Raw genomic sequence first — 16,599 nt, 5'->3', positions numbered from 1 at the left:
TGATTTTTTTTTTTAATTTATGTAGAACCTTACATTATCCTGTTAACTTTTAGTTTTTCAGGTTGTTTTTAACTGCCAGGATATTTGTGGTTTCTGCTTATATTTTCCAGTATTTTTACTATTTTCCCTGAGCTGTAATTTTGTGGGCATATTTTCTATGTGATTGTTAAAATTTGAATAATATGTTACAAAGTCAAGCCCAGAAAAGAGTTCTACAGAAGTCCAAAAGAAAATTCTCTTCAGAGTGAAATAACTTCTGGAGATGGTTATTCAACAAATTTCTAATTGTCTTGTAACTAACATCAGAGACCTTGTCCAATGCCGTGCTCAATTTAAGAGCACTTCAGACTGCCTTTGACAAACTGCTGCCATTATAGTGATTTACTCTCAGACATTGAGGCTGAGAGTAAATTCATAGCATTATTTTATAAAATAAATTTGGCATAGAGTTAAATATCACATTAAATATCTCATGTGATATGTAATCAAAAACCTACTTCAAAGCATACTTTAAAATAGATTAGGAAAACTATTTTATGGGATTAAATGTCTTACACTTTTTGAATCTTAGTATTTCAGCACATCTATTATTAAATAACAAAACAGATAGAATTTCTTTGAAGCATAGTTCTAATATACATTCTACTTCTATTGTTTCCCTGATAATATTTTTCTGGAAGCAATTTTTTAAAAATGAGACTCTTACCCAAAAAGCTGGGAAGTTTGGTAGGCTGGAGAGTCAAGGAGTCATTATTCACAGGATCAAGCTGGGTTCTGTAATCATCCACCTGGAAATCATTCACTGAAAATATGCAGCCAAGTAAAATATGAGACACTGTCCCAAGCTCATAATTACATACAAAAGCAAAGCATAGTCGTTTGGTTAAGACAAGTAGACTTCTAGAAATTTTATTCACATTACTATGTTAAATTAGCGAACAGCAACTACATATGCGCATACACACATATATGTGTGTGTAATATTTCCATGAGTAACTTTGTGGTTTTTAATCAATAAAAGGATTATGGTTAATGTTTAAGTCACTCCTTTAATAAATTTTATGGTCAGATAAAACCGATTGATTTTAGGTGGTATGTTCCCAAAAACTATTTGCCTGCAAATTGTTATAAACTTAAGGATTTCAGTAGTCCTACTCTTGTACCTAAATTATACTACAGTGTTCTCAGGAAGGAATATTAAATAATGGAACCTGAAAAATACAGTGTCAGATCTATGGAAACAATTTTCACTATAGTTAGATTTCTTAAATATCTGCTTTTTAAAAACACAGTGACTAATTTCTATCAGATTTAATAAATACAAACGTACCTTCATTTGTATGTCTAAAACAAAATGTATGTAAACCTGACCATCCTTTAAGATGCCTTATTTTTTAAAAAATGCCTATAAATGAAGTAAAATGAGAAGAGAAATAAACTTACATGTATCCTCACAGGTGTTCTTACATTCATCCAATGATTCAAAGTTGTTTAGATTGCCAAGACACCCACCGTACTTGAAATGTTCACACTGCCTTGACTGATTGTTATAAAAATACCTAGTAATATAACCTCTACAGATTCCAGGATCTTCTTCCAAAAAGCAGAAATCTGGCTTTTCTAGAAATTATAAAAGTGTTAGAAAGCAATATTCTTTTTTGTAAATAGCTTCATTATTTTTATTAAATTTATAAATGGTTATTTAAGAAGTAAACATGAAAAAGTTAAAGGTAAAAGGTAAAAATACATCTTTATCCACAGCCGTATGATATTAAAATTATTTATTATATCTATCATAACATTTAGAATAGGAAAGATGCAATTATCACACACCATTGCTATGGAATTTCAAGTTCTAGATTTCTTGTAATAAATTAGGGCATTGACTGGTTCATGATTTGAGAGAATAAAAGACATTGGGTTATTTTACCCTAGGTTTGGAAGGATAAAATATTATGACAAAAATCTGACTTAATTATTTTTATTAAGCTACGTGCATCTACAGTTAGGAAAGATTTACAAATATTTCATATTTTTAGGTGTGGGGGGTCTCATTAGGGGAAAAGTGTAATTAATGTATTCTATCAATAAGAATAATTTCAATGAAAAAAAAATTGGAGAAACTTTGAGGGGTATAGAAGCTTTTCATGGCTATTCTTAGAAGTTCCTGAATTCTTATGCTGGAACTAGTATCTGTGTAAGGTATGACATCCCCACCACTGTGTTTCTTATTTTTCTTTCAGTTATTGGAGTGATTCCAACAGTGCAAAGCCTGAAAGGAAATACATATTCAGGGATCGGAGAGACTTTTGAGAAAGTCTAATACTCATTCTTTGTTAGTGGTCCAAACAAGGCTAAACACAGCTGTCACAGAAGTTGTGCCACTGTGATCCACATTACAAGCTTCATCTACTCTGTAAATAAGAGAATTAAACTTATTTTTAAAACATTATGATCTCAAGACTTTGAGCTTAGATTTTGGGGGCCAGGGGGGAAGCTTCAGTTTCTTCATTTTTCTCCCAGCAACTATGGTACCATAGTGGCAAAAATGATCCGTAGTATCCTTTTACATCTTAAAGTAATTGGCTGTTCTATCTCGAGTGTTTTACTATAAAAAATAAAAGCATGTACTTAATAATGATAATTTCTGCAACAATTATAAATCTGCAGAAAAAATGATGAAAAATCGTTATCAAATAAAACAACCCACTTTAATATAGTGTAAAATATCTATTTTCTATAACTTCTCAAAGTACCGATTTGAAAGTTAATTTATTATGAATGTTACTATTATTCCCATAATAACAATTTGTAGATAAACTTATTATTGGAACAAGAAAAAAAAAACAAGTATTTAATTTGTATAATACTCTTATAAGAGAAAAAATATATTCAGTTATTATCACTTGGATTTGTTTTGGTCTTAGTACATACTTCTTATGAAATTTTAAATCATCTTAAAGGATATAAGAATTCTACATTCAACAAAAGGGAGTAGGTAAAAATCTTGCACATAGACAATATAAAACAGTAAGAAATTATGCTGAAAAGTACAATTAAAAATTCTACGTCTGGAAGTTGCTATTATTTATATGAGACCCCATTCTAGGACATAAATTTATTTTGAGACAAAGTTGAAATTGCACACTTGCAAAATATTTCTGCTTAGGCCGATAGTTTAAAATATTTAGGGTTACAAATCAAGAAATTCATGCCCCATATTCCTCAATAAATAAATAAAGTAAATTCGTATTGAATGTGCATACACAATCCTTGCTCTAAATTGATGCCCAGTTAAAACTAAGTAATATAGAATGCATACTTTAGCTGCACTCTAATTTACACAAGCTACATGATTTTCACTACTCACTTATTTGGGGCTGCATATTTAAGCAATTACCTTAAACTAAACTTACAAAACAACAAAACAAAATAAAACAAAGCCCATGACCCTTATTCCTCAGATAAAGTAACATTCGTATTGAATCTGATTTAAAACACTAAATAATATTGACAAAAGCAATTGCTTATTGTTAAATACCTCTGCTTTTGCTCATGATTGTTGATAGCTCAAAGACATGTACCTATTCAGGGTAATATTGGATGAAATTTGCTAAAGCCACACAATGCTGAGCTTTTCAAGGGATTAGAGATCAGAGAACTAAAGACAAGCAATGTCTAAATTACTATTTGGGAGATGTTAAAGTAGCACGTGTGTGGCCCTGGGTTGTTACTGATCTAATGCAAGATAGAATGAGAGTTAATATAGCACTTGAAACCTTCACTACCAAACATTATACATGTTTTTTCTAATTTGTCATTACATCTACAGAAACCATTTCAAAGGTCACATGGATTGATAATGAATCCCATATCAAAAAAACCTGAGAATTAAATTTGTAAGTGCCTTACATGAATTTTACTAATGAGCACACAAATAAATGTTCACCTTTTTGCAATGTTGTCTTTTTCCTACCAGTCTTCTTTGGATAATCTGCAAGGAAAACAATATATGTTTATGTTTTACATCAATTTATAAAATAATGCTATGAATTTCAATTTTACAAACTAGGGTAATGTATTTATTATTATTAAAATTATTTTTATAAGAATGTCAATAGCTACATTTTTTAATTTTCTCTAAACATTAGAGTATTTTAATTTTAATTATGAAGCCATTTCATTTTAACATAATAATGTATCAAAAACTATGTTAAAAGTTCTAACATACTTACAAAAATAAGAATTCATGGTAAACTAAGTTTGCTGTTCAAAATACTTGTGTTCAAAACAGTTATTTATAAAATAATGCGAAAGATGAAAGTAACTCAAACAGCTTACTTTGCCTATAGAAACAGACAACTTCTACAGGGAATTAGGAATAGGGATGGAAAGAACCAGAACTATTTCTTTTCCTGATTCTTTTCCCTGCCTCATTGTCTCAACCCAATTACAAGCATCACTATTTCCAAGTACAGAAGAGAAATAAAGCAAAAGCCATCTGGGTTTAACTTACTCTTCTTTTTCTAGTTCCTTGAGGATGACTCTTAAAAATTCATCTTAAACTTTTAATTTTTCCAATAAATATTTATAGTTAGAAATTTATCTCTAAGCACTGCTTTAGCTATATCTCACAGATTTTACCCTGTTTTTATTTTTATTCAGCTCACAATATTTTTCATAATTCAAGTATTTCTGGTTTATAAAGTATTTTAAGTTGGTAGATAATGTCTTTTGGGTCTTCTCTATCCATACTGATTTTCTGAATACTTGTTTTATTAATTACTAAAAAATATGGGTCAAAATATGTAACCTACACTGAGGAATTATCTGTTTCTCTTTTCATTTCTGTCAGTTTTTTTTCTTTGAAAATTTTGAAGTTTTATATTTGAAGCATATATTTATTTAGACATTGGGGTTTGTTATGTCTTTTTGATCAATGAGCCCTTATTCTTATACAATATTTTTTCTTTCTCCTGTTAGTATTTCTTATCCTACAATATATTTTTACTAATCATTCTTATTAGTGTTTGCACGGTATAACTTTTTTTATTCCTTCACTTTTAACACGTGTCTTTATTTTTAAAATGTTTTTCCTGTAGACAACATGCAGTTAGTTCTTAATTTTTTTTATATGAAGTCTATTATCTGACTTTTAATTGGAGTGAGTACATCATTAAATAGTAATGTAATTATTATAGGTCAGTAAAAATCCCCAGCTATTTGTTTTCTGCTTTTCATCTGCTCTTTGTTCCTGTTTCTCTCTTTCCCAATCCTCTTTAAGATTATTTAAATGAGGATTTCATTTTCATTAATTATCTATTTCCTATACTTCCTCTTTTTTTTTAATTTTTTTATTTTTAGCAGGTGTCCTGGGCATCTTTAATTCATGACACCCTAGCTTCAGGTAATTTACAGAACTTTCACCTATAGGATCTAGAGCCTTATACACTAATATCATATTTTTCCACTCCTTTCTTGTGCATTAGTTTTAAATCTTTTAGTATTACTTCCAGTGCAAGTCTGCTAGCAATACATTTTCTCAGGTATGTTTTTAATCTAAAAAGGTATTTATTTTATTTCCATTTTAAAGATATTTTTAATATATCTAGATTACTAATCAGAAGTTTATTTTTTCCTTCAGCTCTTTAAATAAGATATTCCATTTTCTCCTGTGAATTATTTCTTGATGAGAAATTTGTGATTCTGTTGATCTTTGTTCCCTTATACCTAATGTATCTTTTTTCTAAATCTTTAAAATTTACTTTTTAATCCTGATTTTTAGCAATTTGATCATTATATTCATTTATGTAGTTTTTCTTTCTTGTGCATTAATTGTGTTTTAAATTTGTCAAGGCTCTTGGTTTTATAAGTTAGTTTTTATGAAATGTAGATAAGTTTTTCACCATGATTTATTCACATATTTTTTCTGCTCTACCCCTAGGATGTCAATTACACAGTTTGGTGGATCTCGATAGTATGTTATTGGTTACTGGGTTATATTTTGTTTGTTTGTTTGCTTATTAAGTCTCCCCCCACCCCCATTATGCTTCATTTTGCTCTGCCTATATTGCTCTGTCTTTAAGTTTACTGATCTTTTCTTTCATAATGTCTAATCTGCTCTTAAATACATCTGGTGAATTTCTTATTTTATATATTGTATTTAGTTCTTGTCTACTAATTCTATACTCTCTCATTTCTGGGTCTGTTAGAATTTAGTAATTTTTCTCCAAGTTGTGGAACACAATTTGCTTTTTCTTTGAATATTTAGTATTTCTGAGGAATTGTGAATATTTTTAAATATCATGCTGTTGGCTGCTAGATTTTATTGTCTTCCTTTAAAGAATGTTGAAGTCCCTTTTGACAGGTAGTTAAGCTACTTGTGGGTCAGCTAGATCTTTTAATGTTTTCTGTAAGCTTTATTATGGCAAATCTAAAATAACCTTTTAGGTTTAATTCAGTACTATTACTGAATTAAGTGCTAAATTTCTTTTAGTAATGTGAGAGCTCTGGAATTGCTTCACTTACAAAGCCCTAATAATTATTTTTTTAAACTCATAGAAATTCACCAAATACATGCAGTTTTATTATTTGGTAACAAACTCAAAAGAATTTCTATCCAGGTTTTTCTAATTTTTTCCTACATAAGCCCATCCTCTCCCTCATATTTTTTCTAAAACCCCAGTCACCTCAACCTCCTAATCTCCAATCTCCATATCCTCCACCATAGGGACCTTCATGCTGTGCATGGGTGTCTGCCCCTTAACTGTGGTCTAGAAGTGCCAGCATACAGAAATTGGTGGGGATTAGATGGCTTGCCTCACATTTTTTCTTCCTCTCAGAAATCAAATCCTGTACTGTCTTTTGATCAATGTCTGAAAACAGTTGCTTCACATACTTTGTCCAGTTTTGTAGCTATTTATATTGGAAGAGAGGATTCAAATCCAATTGCTTATGGCCAATGATGAAATTCTCCTTCCAGGTGTTTTTTTTTTTTTTTTAAAGAGCCTAGCCATATTTTTTTTCTGTATGTGAGCTATATCTTTAACAGTAGCTTACTGTATAACACTCAAATATACAAACAATAACGCCAGGTGGCTTTTGGAGAGAGAATGAGATGGGGACATGACTCTTACATGCTAGGCAGTAATGATCTTTTAGAAGACATTATAAGCGGGGCAGTCGCTGAAAAACAATGATTATAGTTGATTAATTCCAAAAGAAAAAGGGTAACTTTTGCACAATGGTGAAATAAAAGATTTGTAAATTATTAAAAAAGAAAAAAAACAGGTATGTAATTCAGGGAAGAGATAAGTTGATGAAAATAAGTAGGCTGCTAAACAGGAAAGTGAGGCTTACAAAGAATAAGGCCACCAGGCCTCTAGCCAAGGTGCTGAACCTGAGTGATATTCAACTCAACACAAAACGATACTTGGCCCAGTACAGAAGAGAACAGCTTATAGAAATCTGTAATGAATGGAAAATGACCAGGCAATCACAGAAACTAAAGGCACCACAGAAGACCACTGAACTGGCTAATCTGTGTTAGTAACATTTTTAGCACATCTATGGAGAGGAAGTAGGGAAATTAGTGCTCTGAGGACAAAGAAATACAATGACATTTCTTTTCTGTCAGCTCTGAGCATACAACAAAACATTTCAGAGTCACAGAGGAGAAAAATCCTCTCTTCACCACATAGAGATTTTCCCACACGCCTAGATCATCATGGTGCCAAGGCTGTTTTGTAAAGCTACTTCAGAAAGCCTTATCAAAGTGAGAATGCAGAGCTGCCTGCTTGAAAAAAAAAAAAAAAAAGACACCTAGTATTACAAGCTAAAAATACCATCTTTATAGTATTATAATTCAGTTCAACTAGCTCTAAGAATATGCCATGGGGAAATTTGGAGGTATAAACTGGTGAAATGAAGACAGCTCAGCTTCTTCCATCCCTCAAGATGCTCACAATTCGGAAGACTAAAACTGAAATAAAAACATTCAAAATTTTGACCATTAATTATTTGGAATTTATCTCAATAAGAAAAGGTAAAGCCACGTACAATATTGCAATATGTAAAATATGCAAAAAGACTTAATTAGATCAAAGCAGAATAAAGTGTTTGGTAAAGTTGAATAACAATATATGATGCACTTTTAAACCTTATTACTTAGTAAAAATATGAAAAGAAAAGTTGAAGTCATTGATGTCTACATGGGTTAGTATGGATGATATTTTCTACAGTATTTCAAGTTTTCAATGGGAATGCTTTAACTTTATATGCATGTCTTTGGTTTCTGATGCAGCAAGGAATTTTGTAATTGGTAGCTAGTGAGAGCCTCAAAGTAGATTCTCAGACTCGTTGCCTCCACAGGGGACAGCAGTGAGATCATTGTGTTAATAAAGTCTAAGTCACTGACTAACAATGTCTTTCTTGCCAACTAATAGCTACCGAATTACGCTCACTTCATTGCAGATATAAAACCTGTTGTGCCAACTTAAAGTGTACAGGGTGATAAATGAGGCTTAATATACTTTATAAAGACTGATATGAAAAAAATAAAAAATAAATAGTTGGAAACAAACACCAAAAATGTGGGAAAATGTGAAAGAAAGATGCCTTCAAGTATAAAAATAATTTGCACTTATGTTTTTCTTAAAATTATCAAGTCTATGATTAGTTCTAATAGCCCTAAAGGCTCCTGGGAGATAAATGCCGCCAGAAATGTACCTCTTGCACATTTTTCTTTGCACTCTTCCAGGCTTTCAAATCGATTCTGATTTCCTTCACATCCTCCATATATAAATTCCTCACACTGTTGAGTGTGAATGTTGAAAAAAAATCTCTTTAGCATTGCTTTGCATGGGCCATCATCTGCTTTAAATCCACAAAATGGATGTTTAAGTTTCAGTGGCGGCAACTCAGCAACTACAAAGTAAAAATAAAAAATGTGATATATCATCTTTCATCAACATTGTAATAATGTCCTGTATTTCCTTTTTATTTCATTTTTAATATATCCCAGAATTAAGAAAAAGTACAAAAACCTATAAAAAGTTATTTGACGCTATCAAAAAAGGTAAATAAATTTTATAAATTCACCAAAAGACAGGTCTTATCAACTATTAGACTTGAATAGTTGATTATTTGTAGAGATTAAAGAAAAATATAGGTTAACTTTTATAGACTTGTGATAGATATTGCTTAAATCTGTACCAGTTGACCGATATGGCATTGAGCAGTAGTTGCAAGGTAACCTTTTTGTTGACATTACAAATAAGTAAAGACCTCTTTTTTAATTCAGCATTTCTTAAGGGAAAATGTTAATTTGAGTTTCTCTCCCTAATCCATAATCGTGTCACTTTTACACATAAAATAAATCTTTAAAAGCAGCAGTGTATTCATATATATATATAGATATGTATATATCTATATATATATCATATATATATGTATATATATATCATGCTGCATTAAACTATTCCCTAATTATAAAAATGTAAGTGTTTGATCCATCTATCTCATCATAAATTCTTTTACTTACCATGATTATTTTTTTAAAATATCGAAAAAATTAAATGCTTTTTATGTTTAAAAAGAATGAGGCTATTCTCTTGACCTGGAATTATAACTTTTCCCCTAAATAGTCAATCATTTATTTTAGTTACAGGAGAATTTTCTATCTTGGGGAGGAGGGACTTGTACATACAGAAAACTCAAATAAAATTTTTAAATTTGATTTTTATTAAGTCTAATAATAATGGAAGCCTAATTTTAAATAAATTACATTTGCTTACAGAATCTACCAATAAGATATACACTGAAAATTGTGATTGGTACAACCAAAATAATAATGATCAAAGAATGCCATATAATGCTGCCTTTTCTATACCATTCAATATTCACTGTGATCCCTTATGGGGCTATTGAAACTTCAAATTAAATCAATTTGCCCTATAGGGTGAAGAGATATCCTATTAAATTAAAACTGGTAAGTATAAATATCTTTTAAAAAGTGTTTTAATGGACTATAAAATAATTTACTTTTTTAAAAAAGGCATGAATAAATGTCACTTTAATATTTTTACATAAAATATTAAAAAACATAAAAGATAAATTAGTAAAAGTATGATATTCTAGAAGACAAAGCAATGATAAATTTTTCTGTAGCTTCAAAACTTCTGTGAATTTTTGAAAGAGAAAGTATCATAAAAATTGGATTAGGTAATTTTACCAAGACTCCTATATCCTTCATATTTTGTTATCCTAATGATCTATAGAATTAATTTCAAGTATTAGTCATATTTCAATAATGTTAAAACTATAACAAAATAATTTAAATGTTATTTTTAATTTTCTATATGAGTCTTAAAGTGATAAGTAGGCCTTGCAATCTTGGAATGGTTAAAAATATGGCTTTCTACACATATCTTGGTATTATTACACTATTCAATTCATTCGACACTTTGCATGAACATGTCAATTTTATCTCAACCACTAATTCAGCTTAAAATATATATATATAATTTGCAGAATAGCATATCACCATTTTGATTTCTTTGATAACTAAATTAACCAATTTTTCAATCGATATAAATTTAGATAACAGAAATAATAGAACAGTAAACTTGCAAACCTAAAATTTAATAAGGTAGAATAAAAGAGATTTGTTATTATACATACATCTTTATCTATAAAAGGCAGCACCAAATCCAAGTTGCCACATCAGGAAAACTATTTCTTATAAATAAATAATTTATATAAGATTCTTTCTCATTGATGATTCCTCTACTTTTTACTCTTGACATATTTCATAGTTCTTATCATCATGCCAAATTTTTTATTTTACATTTTCTGTATTGACATATTCACCCCAAGTTCAACCTGCTATTTTGAAGTTTTGCCACCAGGTGGAGGCAGTGCATCACAAAAATGAAAGCCAGACCACCAGTTGTAGTTATAATAGTAATAACAGCTAATGTTCTTCACTGAGTAATTACTATGCCTCAGGCATTTTGTAATTATATCATTTAATTATCACAACTAACTTCTGAGTTATGCATTAATATTTCCATTTTACAAATTATAAAATGGCATTTCTGAAATTAATTGCTCAATTCACACTGTAAGTGATGACTTTAAAATTGACCCCCACATGGTTTTATAGTTGATATCTTGCACATTCTTAGTGCTATTGTTACAGATCTATGTGACTAAAATTTCTAAAGTGGCACTTAGGTGAAGCATACGAACTAATTATATAATTTCCACTCAATTATTTTCTAAAATTCACTTTATAGAAACTAAAAAGCTTTTGATGAAGAAAACAGGTAATAGTTTTACACCAATTTCCTAAGAATTAACTTAGGAAATGTTTCTAAGAAAAACATTAACTTTTTAAAACTATATTTTATTAATTATTAGCTAATTATTCAACTTTACCATTTAACATCATATATTGCTTCCATGAATCCTTAATTTTGTGCGGTGAACTTGAGTCACACTTGAACATAGCATCCCTGAAGAAGGAAAGTGATCAGGTGTGCCCTGGTGGACACCACGCCATGCAAATTCATCCAAAAGGGATGGAAGTCTATCTTATTTTCATTTCTTACTTTGGATAAAACTTTTTGAAAGTCAGCAGTCGTGTGTGATCATTTGTCAGGTACTGTTCTGTCATGGCAGATATGATAGTAGTACATGAGGTGGCAGCCGTCCCTCCTCTTTCATAGTGCAGGTAGGCACTCAAGACTTATAAATATTCAGGAATTCAGGGTGCCGTGCGACTGTGTAATAAGACACTTGAGGTTGTCTAAGGGTGTCAGGGATAACTTCCTGAGACTTGCTACTGAGACTTGAAGAGAGGCTTGACTATTATAAGGATCGAGCTAAGGCCATGAAATTGGAAAACACATACAGGGCAGTGTAATAGGAATTCAATGTGAGGCAGCTAGATAAATAGATGTATGGTTTATAGTTAGCCATTTTTGTCATTGATTTCTTGTATTTTATGTCTCACATGCTGAGGATTACCATCTCCCTCTCCCCTCTTCCTGTCCTAGGATGTCGGATGGTAGCTCGTGATAATATTTGGAGATGTGTCATGTCCTTGTTTGTTAGAATCCTCATTCTCCTGGAATGTGTTTGGGAACCTAGAGCTTTAAGGCAGCTTACTACCTAAGTCTACATATTGCTTCACTCGCTGACCAAAAGATTGAATTTCTCTGGAAGAAAGAACACTGTCATGTACTCTTCACTTTCTCTGTGTCAGAAAATGTATCAGATGCTTTTTGCAGTTGCTGTATAAACCACATGAACACAGTTATTTATATCACTTATTTATAGGTTAGGACACTGGGAGTCACAGAGTTTACATAACTCATCTGATTTTGCAAGGCTACTGTGTGGCAAACCATACATGCAAACTTAAGTCTGTCTGGTTCTACATCTTTAAAAGATACTTGCCTCTCTCTGAATGTTGCCTCTCTCCCAGTCCAAAGGAATCTTTAAAAAGCTTATCATCACTGTTTTTTATTATTCATTTTGTCTTTTCAGGAAGCTTATTGTATTTCATCCTACCTGCAGGTTGGACTGATTTTTTAAAAAGTTGACTATTGACTTGTGAGAGAAGCAATAAAATCTTGTATGTTTTTCTATAAAATGATAGTACACTATTTCAATGATAAGGTATAATTCTATAAAATGGTGGCATGACTCTGCCATAATGTGATAAATGGTATCTCCAAAACTGAGTAGATTCAGAGGTGGAATCATACTATTGCAAAATTAATTAAAAATAAAACAAAACCAAAATTGGATAAGACTTCACCTAAGTCTAGCTTGAAAATCAAAATTTTTTCTTATCCAGCTGGTTTTGGTCTGGATTTCCACAGAGATTTGAAACTCTGGCTTAGTTCATGATAGGTTAATTCTGGTTTCTTGGCTGACTGTAGCAGCAGCAACAATTTCAAGACTTCCTGGTTAACTGGCATGCATTTTCTCAGCCTAACCGGGGGAGAATGGACTAGGTGAATATTGAGAACACTTGGACCCTTTCTCCTTCCAGTTCCCAAGATGGGGTTTCCTGCTTTTCAGCTGTTGGGATTTATTTCATTCATCACATCCTGTCTCTACCCAACTTCAGAATATTAGATCTTTAGCCATCCTTTTTGAGAAATGAACCAAATGAAGGATTATTTGCCTAAATTTTATAAGGCATATTATAGTTTTTACTTCATTAAATGTTTCATCTTTAATAAATTGTAACTATATAGAGATATAGATATATGTGTAACTATCTCTAGATATAGATGTAGATATAGACATAGAGAGAGATAGAGATGGAGATAGAGATAGAAATATATGAAAAATAACAATGTCTTTATTTTTTACTATAGGTAGGATGCGAGTGGCCCTGTTGCTCCTAGCTGGGTTTGCTTCTTGTCTGCTGGTTCCTGGGCTTCATCTAGGCTTGGCCTTTGTAGGTGGCTGCTCTATAAGCTGTGGGTCTGGCTGGTGCAGATCTTTAGCTCTGCTCAAAGTTTCTCATTTGGGACTACAGGCTGAAGTGATATAGCATTTAGCACTTGGCCACCGCCCTATGCACAGTTTTCAGATCACCAAGCTTAGATGCGTCCCCTTCCTCTTTGCATCAACAGCAGCACTTATACATGCCTCTGTCACTTTATTTACTATATTATATTGAATAACCTGTCTACAATTCAGTCTCCCATGTGAAACTGAGATTATTGAAAACCCAGAGTCAGTCATCACTGCTTCCTAGAACCTACCACAATTTCAGACACATAAGATATATTCATTCAATCTTTATTAAAGGGAACAAAGTCACTTTAAAGAACTGTTAGAGATATGAATAAGAATGTGTTTATGGAAATCTTTGGTACCTCATAAACATACATACAAATAGAAGCTGTTACTGTGTTCATATTCTCTCACCATTATCAATGGCAAGATTTTTATCAATCATCTACTAATTTGCCACAAAATATTACTTTTAAGAAAGAAAGAAATCTACAATAATAATCGCTGTACAGTCTTCTCCTTGTTCTATTGTTTTATTGTTAATATTTTATTTTTGGATTTCTTTTGGACTAAGGGTTTTGTTTTGTTTTGTTTTGTTTTTTTACACATCACATTTTATATATAAGACACTTTGCTGAAAACTAATTTTCCTATACAATGGAGAAAAAACTGTTAACTTTTTGGATTAAAATTAAGAGTTTTGACTAGCTACAAAAGTCAAATGCTTCTATTATTTTACCTGTAACATTATGTCCTTCATTATCCTCAGGAACAGCATTGAGAGGGACAGAGGCACAACTAAGCAACAGACATACAGATGCCCAAAATATCTGTGCTTTCTTCATTGCATAAATCATCTGTAAAATACAGAACCCAGATATAGTTAATAAAGAGTGTTAATGTGGAAATATCTATAGACTAGTAAAAATCATATGCATGCCTCCAAATGCAAATTTTTATGACCTCATACACCTCTGTCCACAAATTCCATCAGATACACATTCAGTGACTATATCTAAAAACATTAAAGTATACAGACCATATTTCAACCTTGAAAATATAGATTAAAATGGAACTAATTGATCAGCTAATTGAACTAGCTGATCAAAATGGCTAGGTATGTATTAAGATCCATTTTCATATGCTGTTCTATTTACCACATATTTCTCATAGCTATTATTTTTTCTCAGCACTATGTTTCAATATATTTTTCTTGCTTTATTCTATTATTTCATTAATGCAACATTCAATTCCTGATTTATCTTTCCCTTCACTCTGGTCTTTCTTTTAAAAAGAAACACATTATACAAATTTTCATCTTTGTTTCCTTTAAAATATATCTCTGTTTTTATAACCAAGTTCCTAACCAGGTAGTCTATGAAATAATAGAACTACTGAAAAAAGAAATGTCTGACATTCTAGCCAGTCCTTTTTCCCAGTCTTCCACTCTCAAGTTAGGGAGTTATCTAATTCAAAAGAGTTTCACAAAAAAGTGACTTTAAGTGATAAACCAATACATTTACATTCTAAAGGAAATGGATTTCAGCAGGAGAGTGATGTTTCCTGTTTCAAATGGTTTAAAGATCCATAGCAGAAAAAAAAAAAAATGGAAAAGCACATTTAAAATCTTTTTAAAGGGCCATTTTTACTTTAGATCAAAAGTGGAAGGAAATGTGTAATGTTCACGTAGCATTATGGGAAGAAGAAAAGAAAGGAACATATGCACATGTTCAGCCACTGATGATATCACAGTCAGGAAGAAAAGGGAAAGCTTATCAGGAAACATTCACAAATGCAGGAACAGATATCCCATCAAAAACAAGTTGAAGAATTCTGTTTTTGTATGTAGTGAATGCAGCTGCAATATACACCATTCAGGTGTGGGTAGCCTAATAATAAATAATAAAGTAATAAATGCCATTTTGCTTTAAGCTTCATTAAAATAACTAATGAAATGTATGACCTGTTTCCTCAGTGCTTTGGAATGTTAATACATATTTGATTTTTAGTCGGTAACAGTGTCATATTCCTTCTAAATCATACCATAAACTACTTGAATTCACAAATATATATGTATATATGTGCATACATATATACAATTTTGAAGAGTCTTTATCTTATTTTTGAGAAGTATTTTTCAGAGACTCTTCCATTTGATTCTTTGAGATATACAACTCTGTTATACCTTAGTTGTAAAATACAGCATGTTTAGGGCAGCAGGCTGAGGTTGGGTGCCTGCCGAAAAACATGATGAGAATGTGAGCTCTAAATTCATATTTACTTTCTTTAAAAATGGTGGCCTAGAATGTTGTCTAATTTTAGTCATTTTAAACTTTCCTTGATTGCAAGGATCAGATGCCAACTCAGACAGTTTAAGTCAAAAGGTCATCCGCTCATTCATTCTAGAGAAGGTGAAACAATCTCGGACTAGAAAGGCAGGTTTGAAGCTGGATCTCAGAAATGTCTTGAGTCAGGATGCTGAGCACCACCATGAGTCTCTCACTGCTGTTACACCCCTTAGACAGTAATAACTGAAATGATAGCACTTGGTTGATGTTTTTGGTGGCTACTGTTTTGGTCTTATATCTCATCATGATGATGTGCTTGGAAATACACTAACTTTGAAACACATTGTCTGGGTGTAACCAATAGGTCAATATCTCAGTGTCTACCTGTTTAAAAGAATAAGTGGAATATTTTCATTACTGTTCGACCTATATTTTCCTGTATTAAAATATATTTACTACATTCTTTTTTCTACAGAATCATAATTTTTACTATTTCACTTTCTTTCCATTTGGTTGATGCTTTATTGCTCTGACAACTATACTATCCTTGGCAAAAATTGGACAATCTAGAAAAAAATAGATAAATTTCTAAAAAAATACAATCTACCAAGACTGAATCATGGTGAAATAGAAAATATGAACAAACTAATTACTAGTGAGGGGATTGAATCAGTATTCAAAAACCTCCCAAAAAACAAAATTCCAGAACCAGATTGTTTCACTGGTAAATTCTATCAAACATTCAAAAGGAATTAAAACCATTTCTTCTCAT

The 16,599-nt window shown here is 31.3% G+C and overlaps 1 protein-coding gene across 1 annotated transcript in view; it reads right to left on the bottom strand.

Moving 5' to 3' along the window:
• TFPI (tissue factor pathway inhibitor) overlaps positions 1-16,599 on the bottom strand; it is a 56,820-nt gene that overhangs the window by 13,184 nt on the left and 27,037 nt on the right. Inside the window, exons 2-6 of the mRNA XM_016150548.2 lie at positions 14,279-14,396; positions 8,728-8,925; positions 3,950-3,994; positions 1,444-1,620; positions 707-802 (exon numbers count right to left, since the gene is read on the bottom strand). Coding sequence (XP_016006034.1) covers positions 707-802; positions 1,444-1,620; positions 3,950-3,994; positions 8,728-8,925; positions 14,279-14,396 — 634 coding nt within the window. The remainder of the gene's footprint in view (positions 1-706; positions 803-1,443; positions 1,621-3,949; positions 3,995-8,727; positions 8,926-14,278; positions 14,397-16,599) is intronic.

The sequence above is a fragment of the Rousettus aegyptiacus genome, unplaced genomic scaffold, assembly GCF_014176215.1.
Source record: "Rousettus aegyptiacus isolate mRouAeg1 unplaced genomic scaffold, mRouAeg1.p scaffold_m13_p_2, whole genome shotgun sequence".
Lineage (NCBI taxonomy): Eukaryota > Metazoa > Chordata > Mammalia > Chiroptera > Pteropodidae > Rousettus > Rousettus aegyptiacus.
Note: the sequence above shows the minus strand (reverse complement) of the source record. Positions and strands in the feature narration are given on the sequence as shown.